The 14,831-nt window shown below is 39.4% G+C and overlaps 1 protein-coding gene across 1 annotated transcript in view; it reads left to right on the top strand.

Moving 5' to 3' along the window:
* NELL1 (neural EGFL like 1) overlaps nucleotides 1-14,831 on the top strand; it is a 925,820-nt gene that overhangs the window by 146,496 nt on the left and 764,493 nt on the right. The window contains 1 exon segment of the mRNA XM_037838459.1: nucleotides 9,113-9,283. Within this exon segment, the coding sequence (XP_037694387.1) occupies nucleotides 9,113-9,283 (171 nt within the window).

Raw genomic sequence — 14,831 nt, 5'->3', positions numbered from 1 at the left:
GCTTATTCACTTTGTACTATACCATATTGCTCTGAATAAAGGAAACAGAAGTTGGGAGTACCAGAAGTTTGACCTTGTAAATTAGGACTTTCCTTTAACTTAGTTAAATAGCTCTGTAGGCTGGGAGTACTTGGGGCTGGATACAGAGTATTTACCTGATTTACAAAAGGACTATTGAGGTGGTAACTTACTTAGAGCAAATGTGAAGTTTGAGTCCAAAATATCGGGTCTTGATGCAAGGAAATAATAGATTAATGAGAAAGATAAAATATTCCCTAGGTATTTATTTCTTTAAGTAGCTGCTAAAAACCAAGCATTTAAAAAGCTACAGTGATTGATTAAGTTACATTTTTGGTGGAATTCCATTTCTTTTAATAAGTTAGAAGAAAACGCATAGCTATAAATGTGTGAGGCTGTAAGCAGAAAGTACTTTCTGGGGGCCAATGACTGGGCAATTAGTAGGGACATACCTAAATTATGGTTTTAAGATTTAAAGGTAACATTTGTATACCAGAAGTTAGAGTGCTCTAATTTCCATTGATGTGTAGCAAAACACCCAAATTTACTATGTTCACAGATTTTGTGGGTTAAGAATTTGGACCATGTACAGGAGGGATGGTTTGTCTCTGCTCTACAATATTTGTAGCTCAGCTGGGAAGAGTGGCAGCTGGGGGAACCATGTGGAGGTGTTTTCTCTCACATGTCTGGTGGTTCATCGTGGCTGTTGACTGGGATCCCTGCTGAGGCTGTTGACCAGAGCACCTACATGTGACCTCTCCATGGGGTCTGGGTTTCCTCTGAGCATGGTGGCCTCAGAGTAGTTGGACTTCTTACATGGTGACTTAGGGCTTCAAGCACGAGTATTCTGGTAAACAAGGTGGAAACCACCACTTTTTATAACCAGCCTTGAAATAACAAAGTGTTATTTAGCTGTCAAAGCACTGAAAAGCCCACCCAGATTCAAGGGGAGGGGATATGGATTCCACCTTTCAATAGGAAGAGCATTAAGATCATGTTGTTGAAGAATGTGTGAAATGGAAGATATAGTTGTGGTTATATTTGAAAAATGCAATCTTCCAAACAAAGTCTAAGGCCATATAATGCAGGTTATCAGTCATAAAGAGGACAGAGATGGTTGTATTCATGCCTACTGCCATTCTTTTCTATTTATAGACTAGCATTTGCTTCTTACCTGTAGTTACTTCTCAGTTTATTCTCTTTGCTCAGTTTTATGTTCCTGCTCCTCTCATAAATGAGTCAAGGCAGTCTAATAACCTCCAAATCTCAGTGGATCATTATCAGTGAAGTTTTATTCTTATGTTCCAGTTCAATGTTAGCATGTGTGAGGAATGGTGTTTCTGCTCCATGCAGTAATTGAAGGACCCAGGTTTTTTCCATCCCCAGCATCCACTAAAACCTCAGAGTCCTCCAATGGATCTGCTGCAACTGGCATAGATAGGGAATGCCCTTTCCTAACTGTCTTCACCTGGAGGCCACACAAATCCCTGGTGGTTGTATTTTGTTAGTGGTAGTCAGTCACCAGATTGAAGAGATCTGGGAAATGTAGTCGAGTATGTGCCCAGGGCAGAGCATGGGTTTTAACTGTGTCTGTGACATCTGCCATTTCCTATCCACAATCTTCCAGGGAGCTTGGCATTTGAATGTTGACAGAAAAGTCAAGGATGGAATGAAACTAACAGAACAACCACTCACTCACTTTCTTTTCAAGTTTACTTCTTTGCAAAGTAGAATATGGATTATAGGAATTTAGACCTGAGCTGAACCTTGAAGACTATTTAGTTCAGTAGTTTAAAACTATTTTTGGAAGTGGATTACCTGTATCCAAATGAAGTTTGTGGGGAAACTCTGATTTATATAACAGATTGTTCCAGTTTGCTAATGCTGCCATTATGCAAATCACCAGGAATGGATTGGCTTTTATAAAAAGGGTTTATTTGGTTACAAAGTCACAGTCTTAAGGCCGTTAAGTGTCCAAGATAAGGCATCAACAATTGGGTTCCTTCACTGAAGGATGGCCATTGGCATCCGGAAAACCTCTGTTAGCTCAGAAGGCACGTGGCTGGCATCTGCTTGCTCCCAGATGGTGTTTCAAAATGGTGTTGTACAAAATGTTGCTCTTGGGGCATTTTGTCCTCTCTTAGCTGCAGCTGGTCTTCAAAATGTCACTCTCTATTGCTCTAACAGTGAGCTCCTTCTGTCTGAGCTTTTATAGGGCTCCAGTGAACTAATCAAGGCCCACGCTGAACAGGTGGGGCCACACCTCCATGGAAATTATCTAATCAGAGCTATCACCTACAGTTAGGTGGGTCACATCTCCATGGAAACATCTTAATCCAAAGGTTCCAACTTAATCAACACTAATCACCTGCCCCCACAAGATTGCATTAAAGAATATGGCTTTTTCTGGGGGACATAATATGTACAAACTGGTATACAGATGAAAATGAAGCTGCTCTGGTTAAAAGAAGTTACGCCTCCACCCATTCCCTCTGTAGTAGACCTTAAGGCCCTTCTGAGGAATCTTAGGGCCCTATGGATCAAATCCAATCCCTTTGTTTTACAGACAAGAGAAACTGAGGTACAGAGAATCAGGAACATAATTTGCCATAAATTACATGGTGCATCTGTAGCAGATTTAAGGTTGGTACTTAAGTCGCAGTATTCCCAGGCCAGTGGCTCTTTGCCCTTCTATTTGGGTAAAAATTGTGCCATTGCCTCTTTTTCAGTACACATAGTCTGTGAGACTGTGATTCTGAGGCAGGGCACAGTATACCTGCCTGGTGCTTTTGGATACTTCTCTTCATTGTGTCAGCACTGGGCAAAGGCCCAAGAAAGGGAAAAGAGCTCCTACATGAACAGCTGTGGCATTTCCTTCCATGGTGATCTTCCCATGGCATGAAGAATGGGGTGTCTTCCAGGGGATTTCTTGGTAGCATGGGTACTATGGGGACCTGGGACAGTGACTACTTGTGTTCACCTGAACTCTCTTATCCTCATAGATCCTAAAAGCATCATGCCACTGTACCTAGAGAGGAGCACAGAGTGGTGGAAAGAGCATGGGTTCTGGAATTAAGCAGTCCTAGATTTGAATCTTAGGAGTTAAGTAACTTTGGGTAAGACATTTAGTCATTTTAAGTCTCAGTTTTCACATTTGTAATATGAATATGATAATAACCACCATTTAAGATTATTGGGAGAATTTGAGATGTTATATGTAAAGTGCCTGACACAGTAGAAAGTAATGTGATATTGAAGTTGAGGGCACCCACTTTGGTGTTTTACAGATTCTTGTTTAAGCCATAGTTCTGCCACCTATAGCTGTATGAGCCTGGGAAGTTTCTAAACCTTTCCCAATCTCAAATTTCTTATCTGCAAAATGAGACTGTGGTTAAAATTATGGATTCTGGATGCTGCAGAAATGCAGGGACTTTGGAACTAGACTGCTCTTCTTTCAATCCTAGTTCTCTTCTTTCCTAGCTGTGTAGCCTTGTGTAAGTTATTTAATCTTTCTGTGCTTCAGTTCCATCCTTTGTAAACTAAGAATAGTAATAGTAGGTAATTTATAAGATTGTTATGAGGATTAAATGAGTAAATATTTGTAGAATAGTTAGAGCTATATAAGTCTTTGTTGAAACAAATAATAAGTAGATAAATATCTCAAAGGGTTATGGTAGAGATTATGATGATATTAAGTAAACACTCTAAAAGCAGCCCCTGGCAATAGTAAGCACTCAATAAGTGTTAGTTATTATTAAATAAATAATGTTAGCTATGTTGATTTTGCTGTTATTATTATTATAACTCATAAAGGTAAAGTTAACCTTTTCTAAGGTCCAACAGACTGCTAGACCCTAGGCTAGGAAATTGTTTTTCTTTAAAATTTTTTATTGCCTTTGGGATTTTTCAGAATTTGGAGGAATGGTCCACCTTGCTGCTGTCTTTATATATGTGATGATTTGTTTCCTTTTACAAAAAATAGCTGGAGGCCTGCCTGACTTTCTCCCTGTTCTGAGAAAACTGCTAGGGATATGCAAGGGTAGGAGTGTGGCCTTGTTTCCCAAATCCATTTTGACTTGACCTTCCCACCCAGGCTGCCTGAGTAGTGGTTGTTTTCTTGGGGCCACAGAGAGGCCACCGTTGGAATGTACACAGCTACAGCACTAACTCTGGAGCACTTTCGCAAATAGCCAATATGTATCCTTGTGCAATAACTGGAAATGCATCTTTTTTAAAGAAACTTTTTCCCCTTTACTAATGCATTTGTACTTAATACCATTTAAAATGAACTTCTACTGTTTTCCACATTGTATTAAGGTAGCAAAACATTCTTCCAGAAGTAACTACTTTAACATTTTGAGTATATGTAGCCTTCCCATCTATTTTATATAAACATTTTAATAAAGATAATTTGGTTGATCTCCCTATGTTATTGAATTTGTTCATCCTGAATTTTATTTCATGATATGCCTTGGAATTCAGATAGTCCTGTGAAATTTGACTTCAGTTTCATGGTGGTTGTGATTGTACCTAATAACCAAGGGTTGGATTTGGGGAATTAATTTATGCACATTCTGGATAGAGTCTGCCCAGCACTTAAGCATGGGCTTAGGTTAAAAAGCTGAGCCGTGTAAATATAGGGTGGGAAAGAGTTGTCTGCATAGCATTTGTGTGAAATCTGTCCTGCACTTTTGAAAGACAGTTTGCCAGATAGAGAATTCTTGGTTGCCATTTTTTTCCTTTAAGCACTTTAAACATGTTATCTCACTGTTGTCTTGCTTCAGAGTTTCCAATGAGAAATTGGCAGTTAATCTTATTGAAGGTCCCTTGTATGTGACATGTTGCTTCTCTCTTGCAGCTCTCTTTATCTTTGGCATTGGACAGTTTGATATATGATGTCAGAGTGTCGGTCTATTGGGGTGTGTCCTGTTTTGGAATTGTTGAGTATCCAGATGTGTATGTTCATGTCTTACATTAAATTTGGGAAGTTTTCAGCCATGATTTATTTTAATATTCTCTTTGTCCCTTTCTCTTTCTTCTCCTTCTGGAACTCCCACGATGTGTATATTATTGGCATCCTGGATGGTCCCACAGGTTCCTCAGGCTCTGTTTTTTTTTCTGATTCTTTTTTCCCTCTGATCTTTAGACTGGATGATTTCAGTTATCTTACCTTCAAGTTCACTCCTTTTGTCTTCTGCTAGCTCTAATCTGCTGTTGAACCTTCAAGAGAATTTTATACTTCTATTACTGTGGTCTTTAACTATGTTTGGTTCCTTTCACAATTTTTCTATCTTTTTATAGATATTTTCTTTGTGTTCATCTGTCATTTTCCTAATGTCCTTTAGTTCTTTGTTCATGTTTCTCTGAGCTCTTTGAGCATATTTATGATTATTTTAAAAAAATCTTCATCTGGTATGCCCTACATCTGGTCCTCCTTGTTGACGGTTTCCAGTGCATTAGTATTCTTCTTTGCACGGGCCATTGCTTCCTATTTCATTGTATGTTTTGTTATCTTTTGTTGAAACCTGGGCATTTTGATATTTTAATGTGTTGTCACTGGAATGTGGACTCTGAGTTGTTTGCTTCTTAAGCTTGTATCCAATTAGTGTTATGACAGAGTTTTCATTGAGAGTCAGGAGCTAATGAAAAAAAAATGATGGAAAAAAAGAAAACACATTTCTTTGCAGACTGGCCTGTGCAGGTGCTCTCTTTCAGAGTTTAGCCACACAGTGAGTTTGGAGACCAGCTTGAGGTATAGCATCCTCTGTCTCTTTTAGTTTCCTTAGCTTTTCAGGCAAATACCATGAAATGGGTTGACTTAAACAATAGGAATTTATTAGCTCATGGTATTGAGGGTAAGAGAAATTCCAAATCAAGGCAATGCTTTTTTTCTTGAATACTGACATTCTGAGCTGGCTGCAGGTGATCCTTGGTCCTTCGCTCCTCTGTCATGTGGCAATGCACATGCAGCCTCTTCTGGCCTCTCCATTCTCTTCTGGTTCCATTGACCTTCAGCTTCTTGCTTTGCCTGGCTTTCTCTCTGTCTGTCTGAATTTCTTTCTGCTTATTCCTTTCAGCAATAGGATTAAGACCCATCCCAGGTCACACCTTGACTGAAGCAACCTGCTTACAATGGGTTCATATCCACAAGAATGGATTAAATTTAAGAACACATTTTTCTGGGGTACGTACAGCTCTGAACCACCACAACATCCCTTCTGCCCATGTGTCTTGTCTTGGACATGCACACATGGCCCCAGGAATTTCCCCATTTACATGAATACTAATGCCCCTTCTACTCTAGGAAACAGGGTTTCCTCATGGTTTTGGACTCTACACTGTGTGCCCCACTATCTGCAAGCTTTGACCCCAGACAGCTGCAATTTGACTGATCACCTACAGCATTCTGTATGAGAACTCTGTGAGCTTGTGATGAGCATGTGATGACTGTCCTGGTTCAGTCCTTCAGGCGGCTAACCAACAGATTGGCCCGGACACCCATGCTACCAGTATGTACATGAGGTTTACTTTGTTCCCTCCAGAACTGGGATCAGGGACCCACAATGGAAATGATGGCTGACTCCACACTAAGCTGGGAGAGGATGAGGGAGGAGCCAGGAGATCCTACCATTTTTAAATTGCCTTTTTCTTGATTCGGTGCTTGCCCTATTACTATCATCTTTTAAATGTTTTTTGTTCTTTGAGAAAGTTGTTTTGGACGACTTGATTTTTGTTCAACGCTTCTGTTAGGGGATGGAGCCTGGCAGTGTCTCATTCCAACATCTTCATTAGGGCAGGCTCTTTACTGCTTTTTAAAGTGATCTTTAAAACATCGGTTTAAAACATGCTGAACACTTGAAATTGTGTGTCTACACACTAGGAATAATGATTAAATCTGGTTAAATGTATTTGCCTCCTTTTAAAAATGATTCCATCAGGTGATCTCTATAAGCATTTATAATTGTCGTTGAGGTCTTTTCAAGGTAATGTCCCTTCCCTAAGCAGTAGCTCATTGGTCAAAATGAAGTAATTGAGAGATGTCTCATAATGTGTGAATTTTGGTAAGGTCTCAGCTATAAGATTATGCTGTTTGCTATAGGAGCTGTGTGATTTTGGGCAAAGTACTTAATCATTCTGATTATATTTGAACTCATTTGTAAAATGGAGATATATGTATCTTGAAGAAACAAAATGAGATGATGTTTATGAAAGTGCTTGCTTGGCACATTCTGGCACACGGCAGTCACTCATTGAATGACAGTTTCCTTTGCCTTCCCATTTGCTTCTCTTAGGCCATTTTCTAACTTCTTTTTCTTTTTTTGGGGGAGGGGCACGTATTTTATTCCTTCTTCACTAGATGCAAAGCTCCTTGAGAGTGGGATATTTAAATTCTTTTTTTTTTTTGGCCCTTTGCTATGTGTTCAGTAATGATGTGTTGAATGAATGAATGGCCAGATAATCGCTAATCTTCTTTATCCTTTAAGTTCTCTGATTGAGTATTCAGATATTCTAGCTGCTTAGAAAAAATTTGGGGCATTCCCTTAAAATGAGTGTCTTCTGTGTTGAGGGCTTCACTCCTTCACAGACTTATAAAATTTGTATTTTATTGACTGATAAATTTGCTCCTGGGCCCAAGAGCTGGCTGCTGTGTGTAAGTAAAGTCTTTAGTTTAAGATTTGGGTCTGATTATCTGTCCTGGTGCAAATGAAATGGGTCAAAGGATGGCCTTGACTCTGCTTCCCCTGCACTGCATTTTTGGGAATAACCTCTCTGAAAGATCAGCAAGAAATATGCATTTATTCTCTAACATGAGCTATAGGAGTCATGCATAGTAGAGGCTGAGTTTCTTGATATATTCATTTCAGTTCTCATAGAAGATGTATTTTGTGTTTTAGATTAAATATGCTTTGGCTAGTGGGGTCAAGCCAACCCGCCAGATTAGAGAAGTTCCATGTCTGCCCAAATTGAGGGGCTGAAGGATTAAACCTGGTTTCTTGTCTAGGCAGGTAGCTACCGAGTCGCCTCTATGAAAGAGTTGCTGCAGGTTAGTGCCATCTGAGGCCATCCTTACTCCTTTTTCATCGTGGCATCATCTGGGAGAGAAAACAAACTGATAGGAAGTGTACAGGCTGTCAAATTTAGACCCAAATTTAAATCCTGGATTGGGGATGTTATTTAATCTCTGAATCTCAGTTTTTGAAATCTTCAAAGTGAGATAATAAAATCGGTTCTTTAGCATTTTGCGAGTGACACATTAGGAGTATATGTCAAATACCTGGTGCAATGCTTGGCAGCGAGATTAGGCTCAAAGTTTACGATGACATGGTGACAGGTGCCAGAGAAAAGGTGTAGAAGACTAAATTAGGTCCCCCACCCTTGGAAGTACTAGCCCTGCTTGTGTGCTAAGGAGTGTCCCAAAATCGCCTACGAAGGTTGCAATGGTGGTGCTAAGAATTTCTCATAGGTCTGGAAAATATGTTAAAAATTTGAGAAAAGAGAAAACTCAATTGCATGTTTCATTCCATGGTAACTTGAAATACTGAAACAAATGTGAGTAGCTTCAATCTTCCTTCTCTACTAAATGTCTAGAAATTGTTGTCCAGTTATAACTTTTAGTCCAGGGGGAAGAAAAATAATTGTAAACCTTACTAATCTCTTCACTCAGACAATTTCTTTCCATCTCTGATGTCTAACATGACTTCTATTTCCCTGAAATACTTTAAAAAATAAAAATGACTGTTCTAAAAATAGACATCAATAAATCCATTCTTCCCAAATAGGCTTTTTATAGACATTAGAAGGAGGGTTCTGAACTGACTTTTAAGACAGACTGCACCAAGCTTTGCTAATTAGCTTGTGGCCTATTACCTTACAGTGGATCAATTGATCTCCAGTTCATAGGTGCAAGGTGTTTGCCAGGAGGGATCTCAGACAATAGTTTTGCTGAGTTCCATACAACACAGTTGATCTCAGGTTATGACTCTTCCTGTTGGGTTTAGCTAATTTTAGATTCTGAGATCTGTAAGCAGATGGGGATTGATGACTGTGATATCTAGATGTAAAATAAAATAAATTTTTGTTACTTTATATACAGCTATTTTGAACTGGAGAGCAGTGGCCTGAGGGATGAGATTCGATATCACTACATACATAATGGGAAGCCCAGGACAGAGGCACTTCCCTATCGGATGGCAGACGGACAGTGGCACAAGGTTGCACTGTCGGTTAGTGCCTCTCATCTCCTGCTCCACATCGACTGCAACAGGTATGCATTTGCCTTTGATCTTTGGTAATTCTGCCCTTGAAATCAGGCAATGGGAAAGAGAAAAAAAAATGAACCCCTCCAAGCCTGACTTGGAAACAAAAACCAAGGGACCCTAATTGTAATTTAACCTACTGAATGGGCCATTAGGCTTACTGGAATGACCAACTGTAATACGCTAAAGAAAACAGTCCATTAAGATGAAATGGTGTCCTGTGATTAGGAACAAACGTACAAAAGGTTGATTATAGATTGGGGAATATTAAGTGCACCTCGGTGTACTCCAAGCACTGGCTGAAATTCCATGGAGCTGTGATCACAGTTAACCATGATATATTGTTGTTGAGTTCGTTCCACTTGGAAGCGAATAAGCCAGTCTACCTTAGAATGAATCTCAGAAGCCTGTGCTACTGAAGCGGCTAATTCTATTTCACTTCATCAAGTGCAGCTTTGCTTAAATATCTTTCCCAAATGGAAGCTCCTTAAAGAGTGGTCTTTGAACAATTTGGCATTGGCGTCATCCATTCTCTGCAGAGGAATGTGCTTTAAAGCTTGTCAGAGGATGGCAGGACTATTTGTGAGGTCTGAGGCATAGTTGGAAGAAGAAATTGTGCCCCATGTCTGTCATTGGAGGCAGGTTTACTGACAGCTGAAGAAAGGAGGAGACCACTGGTGTCTATTGGGTCATTTGTGGCTAAACAGCTGGGTAATGCTTGTGATGGCTTGGAGTTCTATACCCCAGAAAAACATGCTTTTAATCTTAACCAATTCCTGTGGATATGAACCCATTACAAATAGGACCTGTTGATGAAGTTACTTGAGTTAAGGTGAGGCCCAACTGAATCAGTGTAGATCTTAATCCTATTATTGGAAACCTTATAAAGAGGGCCACAGAGAGAGAAGCCATGTGGAGCAGCCAGAAGCTGGAGGTTAACAGAGCCCTGAGGAGAAATGAGAAGATGCCACCATGAGCATTGCCATGAGATGGAAAAGCCAAGGAACCCCAAAGATTGCCAGTCAACCAGAAGATACTGGCCAGCCAGAAGATACTGACTCTGGGAGGAAGCAAGTTTCCTAGTCTCTGAAACCAAGAGCCAATAAATTCCTGTTGTTAAATCAACCCATTGTATGGTATTTATTTCAGTAGCTAGGAAACTAAAACAATGGTGTTCAAGGGGAATATTTTGCTCTCTCCAGAATCCACTGAAAATCCTTATGGATAGTGACCTGAGTCTAATTAGAAAGAATTTGTTGCATTCCAAGCAGTGCCTATGCATTGTTGGTTCTTATTAATACCATCAAAGTTAATCAGCCTTAGGACTTGCTCTCTTGGGCCCAGGCTAGAAACAGGCATGTGGTGGTGGTGGTGGGGCAGCCTCCCCTCCAGGACTTGTCAACATGAAGGATGTTACATGGTCAGTCAACTCTGGACCATGTTTCTGATGAGGAGATATTTGAATGTGCTTGTCATTCCAGCTCTAAAGTCTCTTTCAGAAGATCACCTGGAAGGGCAGTATACAGAAAAAAGTGTCAGGCTTAAGGGAAGGTCAGCCATCTTGAAATGAGTCTTGGTCCACTTGGAAATGATATATTTAAGGTGCTTTCTGAATCCCATACCTGTCCCTTCTGAACTTCTGAAGAATCATGGCCACAGCCAGATATAAATCTGTGTACTTGGACAGAATTTCCCTATGAACCTCTGACTCCTTTTGTTCTTGGACACCTGAACTGCCCAGTAGGCTACATAAACCCAGCCCTCAGCTGTTATCTTCATTTCCACTCTCAAGGGCTCTCTTTGGCTCCTTCAGTTCTCTGGAGTTAAAGTGGCTCTCAAGCAGGTGGCTCCCCCCACCCCCCCTCCTCATGATGCACAAATGGAAGAGCAGAGGAAGGGTCCTGTTCTTTTGCCCTGTACATTTTTTACCTCTTTTCCCAAAACTTGTACCCTCTATTTCCTGGTATTCATTTCTTTGGAGAAGGAAAAGAAGAAGAGAGAGGATATATCTCTGTCCGATGAGGATTTCATACCTTCATAAATTGTCTGGTCTCTGGGAAATATTCTCTTCTCGCATACTTGGTCACTTGCCAGCTGTGGATTGTGGGCATCTCCGTTTCTTCAATTGTGAAACAGTAATAATAATTCTAATACTCATTAATTGTATATATTAAATGAGATAGTCTGTGTAAAGAGCTTAGGGTAGTGCTTGGCGTTTAGAGCTCAATTCTTGTTTGTTTTTGTTATTGTTGTTATAGTAGTAGTAATAATAATAATTATTATTATTACTATATTTTGCATCTCCATGGTGCCTCTTTGACCATGTCTCCAAACTTGCATCCACTGTGCATCCTTCATGGCTACTGAGGTCTCTTTATCTGGAAGGTAGGACAAGGATGGGAGATCTGGAGGCCACAGTACTCTTAAGGGTCTGCCCCATTTAAAGGAATGGACTGAGGGGATTCTAAGAATTCTTACCTTCTCTTGAAATTTGTCACACCTTGGCTTATGGCATAAACATAAGATCTTTTTTGTAAATGCAGTTTTATTGAGATATATTCATACACTGTATAATCCATCCAATGTATTCAATCAATGGTTCAGTGTCATCATATAGTTGTGCGTTCATCACAACAATCAATTTTAGAACATTCCATTATTCCAAATAAAATAAAATAAAAACAATAAATAAAAAAAAAATGAACACCCCAAACACCCAATACCTATTACCTTCCCCTTATTATTTATATATTTTTTGTCTTTATTTTATTACTCATCTGCCCATACCAGGGAGTGACAGTCATAAGGTTTTTGCAATTACATGGTCACGTGATAAAAGCTATCTAGTTATACGGTCATCATCATGAATCAAGTCTACTGAATTATAGTTCAACAGACTCACTGTATTTCCTTCTAGCTATTCTAATACACTACAAACTTAAAGGAATATCTATATAATTCATAAGAATGACCTCCAGAATGATCTCTTGACTCTATTTGAAATCTCTTAGCCACTGAACCCTTAATTTGTTCCATTTCTTTTCCCCATTTTGGTCAAGAAGGCATTCTCAACCCCATGATGCCAGGGCCAGGCTCATCACTGGGAGTCATGCCCCATGTTGCCAGGGAGACTTACACCCCTGGGAGTCATTTTTTTTGTCCCACATAGTGGGGATGGTATTGAGTTTATTTACAGAGTTGGCTGAGAGAGAAAGTCCGCATCTGAGCAACAAAAGAAGTTCTCTGGGGGTGACTCTTAGGCATAATTATAAGGAGGCTTAGCTTCTCCTTTGCAGGAATGTTTCATAAGGGCAAGCCCCAAGATTGAGGGCTTGGCCTATTAAATTGGTAGGCCCCAGTGCTTGCAAGAATATCAGTAATTCCCTGAGTGGGGAAGTACAATATTTCCACATTTTCCCCAGTACTTTAAGGGGACTTTGCAAATACTTTTTTATTTTCTGCCCAAAATATTCTGCTATGTATTGGGGCTTCATGCTAACCTGAACACATCAAGCACATTTCACTCCCTATTCAAGTTTCCATGTAATTATGTTGTTTAGATAATCTGACCATACAGGTTAAATTAGATAGCATGCTACAGAGAATATAAATTTTGAACCAAATAAAAATCTCTTGAATAACAGGACTCAGGAATAGATGTGACTTATGTAAGAGCTAACAATCTAGGAACCTTTACAATAAACCTTATTGAACATTCTATACTCCTGTATTGTTGATTGTCCAATCTCTGCCCATGTCTGTCCCCTAGTAATCTGTGCTCTCAAATTCATTTCTCAGCATTTGCTCATCATAGTTAGTTTATATTAGTGAGGCCTTACAATATTTGTCCTTTTGTTTTTGGCTTATTTCACTCAACATAATGTCCTCAAGTTTCATTCACCTAGTTACATGCCTCACAACATCATTCCTTCTTGCAGCCACTCAGTATTACGTTGTATGCATACACCACAGTTCTCCCCTCTGTTCACCCATTGATGTACCCTTAGGCCCCCTCCATCCATGGCAAATTGTGAATACTGCTGCCATAAACACCCATATGCAAATGCCTATTTGTGTCCCTGCTTTCAGTTCTTCAAAGTATATATCAAATAACGGGGTTACAGATTCTGTGGCAACCCTATACTTAGCCTCCTGTGGAACCACCACACTACCCTACAGGGAAGCGGCACCATTCTATCTCCCTACAAACAGTGAATGGTTATACCTCTCTCTCCACATCTTCTCCAGCACTTGTATCTTTCTGTTTATTTTTTAAACAGTTTTATTCACACACCATACAATCCAACCTAAGTGAACAAGTAATAGCTCCCTGTATAATCACATAGTTATGCATTCACCGCCATAAAGTATATGAGAACATTTCCATTTCTTCTGCAAAGAAAGAAGAGGAAAAAAAATAAAACAATAAGGAATAAAGAAAATAAAAAGGAGAAACAAAAACAACAACAATAAGAATCCAATACCCCTCCCTTATATCCCCCTCTACTGATATTTAGCTTTGGTGTATTGCCTTGTTTCAATTGATGGAAGAATAGTATAATGTTACTGTTAACTATAGAGCCTAGTTTGCATTGATTGTATTTTTTCCCATATAACATCCCATTTTCAAACCCTTGCAATGTTGATATTCACTTGTTCTCCCTCATATAAAGCTTTCTTGTATTTCTACACTTAATCACCATCCTTGTCCACTCTAGGTTTTGTTAAATTACACAGCCCCAGTTTTTGTCCTCTATCTTTCCTTCTGGTGTTGTATATGCTCCTAGCCTTCCTCTTTCAACCATACTTACACTCAGCTTTGTTCATTATGCTTACAATATTGTGCTACCATCAGATAGTATTGTGTTACCCACTTCTGGATTTTACAATCAATCCTGTTGATCATTCTGTACTACTCTAGCATCAAATGCCCAATCTCTACTCTCTTTCTACCTCCTGGCAACCTTTGTTCTTAACTTGAACTCTCAGCGTTTGCTCATGATTGTTAGTTCATATTAGTAAGACCATTCAATATTTGTCCTTTTGTTTCTGGCTAATTTCACTAAACATAATGTCCTCAAGGTTCATCCATGTTTTGGCATGCGTCATGACTTTATTCTGTCTTATAGCTGCATAATATTTCATTGTGTATATACCATAGTTTGTTTATCCACTCATCCATTGATGAACATTTGGGCTATTTCCATCTCTTGGCAGTTGTGAATAAAGCTGCTATAAACATCTGTGTACAAGTGTCTGTTCATATCCTAGCCTTCAGCTCCTCCAAGTATATAATTGGTAGATCATAAGGCAATTCTATGTTTTAGCTTTCTGAGGAACTGCCATACTGCCTTTCAGAGTGGTTGCACCATTCTACATTCCCACAAACAGTGATTAAGTGTACCTCTTTCTCTACATCCTCTCCAACATTTGTAGTTTTCTGCTTTTTTTTTTTTTAAATAATGGCCATTCTAGTAGGTGTGAGATGATATCTAATTGTGGTTTTGATTTTCCATTTCCCTAATAGGTAGTGACATTGAGCATTTTTTTTATATG

Source organism: Choloepus didactylus, chromosome 6, assembly GCF_015220235.1.
Source record: "Choloepus didactylus isolate mChoDid1 chromosome 6, mChoDid1.pri, whole genome shotgun sequence".
NCBI classification, from domain to species: domain Eukaryota; kingdom Metazoa; phylum Chordata; class Mammalia; order Pilosa; family Megalonychidae; genus Choloepus; species Choloepus didactylus.
Note: the sequence above shows the minus strand (reverse complement) of the source record. Positions and strands in the feature narration are given on the sequence as shown.